At 35.5% G+C, this 2228-nt stretch overlaps 1 protein-coding gene across 1 annotated transcript in view; it reads left to right on the top strand.

The window, feature by feature from the left end:
• The window catches only part of LOC106106407 (brain acid soluble protein 1-like), a 17272-nt gene that overhangs the window by 11927 nt on the left and 3117 nt on the right, over positions 1-2228 (top strand). The window contains exon 5 of the mRNA XM_013286986.1: positions 1812-2228. Coding sequence (XP_013142440.1) covers positions 1812-2228 — 417 coding nt within the window. The remainder of the gene's footprint in view (positions 1-1811) is intronic.

The following is a 2228-nucleotide window of genomic DNA, read 5'->3' as shown; positions in this document are numbered from 1 at the left end:
AAGCAAATTTTATTATGCTTCTTCAGTCAATTGTTCTTCCGTTGATTAGACAATGGTGTCTGTTATAACCCGTATCAAATATATCTGTATAAAAAGATGAAAGAAAGATTACAAAACATGCTTCACAGTTTTATTACATTTTAAAATATATTAGAAATACTTACACGTATTCACGATTTTAAATTTTCTTTTGCGGAACACCGAAAAATGTACATTAATAATTGATTCGTTTACAATTTTTGGCGTCGAAACGTAAACAATAAACATAACTGTATCATCAATCAAGACATACATAAAGTAATTGAATTGTTGATGTGTTTTAGAGACATGTTCTTTCAGTATCAATTAACACTTGCAATTAACGTTCGTTTATACGCTGGGTTTCTAAAGCGCCCATACCAGAGCACACGAGGCCGATGGGTGCTCGCGTTTAATCGCTAATTTATCGCCTCACACCGCATAAACAACGCCGACTGTAAACAGAGATATAGGCTTGAAAGACGTTGAATTAATTTACATACATGAGTATCATATGAATGTTTTTATTATTATCGCTTTTCCGTTTGCCTTTCAAACTTATTAAAAAAATCCAAACATCCAAGATTTTCCTGTTTTAAATTTCAATCGGATAGTTTATTTATGCATTGTATAATTAAATTTCTTAATTGTGGTTGAGATTTCATAGATAATTCGCCATTAAATTCTAGACATATCTGATAAAAATACTTGTTTGTATACGTAAAAATGATTATTTACGCTAATGTGCCCCATAGTTAATTCTGACCACCTATCGTCTTTGCTATCAAGTATTTTTCTGTAAATTATCACAAGTCAGACTCTGAATAAACAAAAAAGGATTTAATGCATGATAAACTCACCTGATTTAATTACATCCTCTGAAACAAATAAACAAATATATTGAACAATAGAGACTAAAAATAAATGTAATACTATTTTTAGTATGCACTGTTAAGGACAATTATTATTTATCATTGTAACTTGTTTACTGTAGACACTTTTATGTGAACATGTGTCACTACACAAAGAAATATCAAACATATTGAGACGTTGTGAAGACAAAAGGCTGTGTGACATGACATGAATCGAACACTTTATTATTAACTCAAGATTATTTCAATAATCGATTATATACATACATATGTTGTGCCGATGTATCTGCTTACATCGGTAAACAAAGGCGGCCTTGTGTACGAGTATCGTTTTATTGTTATCGACGCCGCGGGCTGTACTCGCACCTGCCTTTAAATTTATTTTGAACCATCGACAATTTACATGTAATACAAAAGTAATTAAGACGACACACTTTTGACGACGTCCGCTGTCTCGCAAACAGGCGCCCGGCTGAATTTGTAATTTAATCATTAAAGTATAAAAAACATAAAGTACCTTTAATGTCCATTCCAAAGTAACATAGATTTTGAGATGTTTAAGTATAAGTAATTAAACCGTAAATATGAAGTAACAGCCCTAACAGTAGAAACGTAATACTTTGTCGTGTCGGGGCAACGAAGGGTGAATATCGACGAAATGTGCATCAGTCGTCCGTTACAAAAGTTCTATAAATCTTCATGGACTCGTATACTTCCCTTCAGTCTCTCGTGACAATTTTTCTTAATATTATCATATAAACATCAGTTTTTGAAATGGCCCTTGTGCAGGTATTGTTTGCACTAATATTGATTAAATCCCTTTTTCTTTTTACTTTTCTATATACAAATTTAGATATTCCTTTACACCATGAACGTAAATCCTCTCAATTAAACGTTTTAAAATGCTAATGCTTTTTCCAGGCTGCAGAATCAGTTCCTGAGAATGCAGTAAATGAAGTAGCAGAGGAGGCCAAATCAGACTCTGAAACTAAGGACGAAAAAACTCCAGAAACTCCGGTCACCGAACCCATTACAAACGGAAGCAATACACCCGAATCCCCAAAAACAGAATCCTCCCCTACCGATGAACCCATCCCCGAAACTCCGGAGGACAACGACAGGCCTGAACCGAAAGCCGCTTCGCCCGAACCTAAAGCAACTACGCCTGAGCCGAAAGCCGCCTCGCCCGAACCAGAGAAGTTGCCTGTGAACGGACTCTCCTTAGAAGAACCCAAAGTTGAGGCTCCCGAGGTACCGAAATGTGAGGATAGTAGCGTTGAGAAAGCTACGACAGAGACATCGGAATCGGTTCCGGCCCCAGTAATTCCTGTTACAAAA

This window comes from Papilio polytes, unplaced genomic scaffold (genome assembly GCF_000836215.1).
Source record: "Papilio polytes unplaced genomic scaffold, Ppol_1.0 DF822178.1, whole genome shotgun sequence".
Taxonomy (NCBI): domain Eukaryota; kingdom Metazoa; phylum Arthropoda; class Insecta; order Lepidoptera; family Papilionidae; genus Papilio; species Papilio polytes.
The sequence above is the reverse complement of the archived record's forward strand: the minus strand, read 5'-3'. Positions and strand labels throughout refer to the sequence as shown.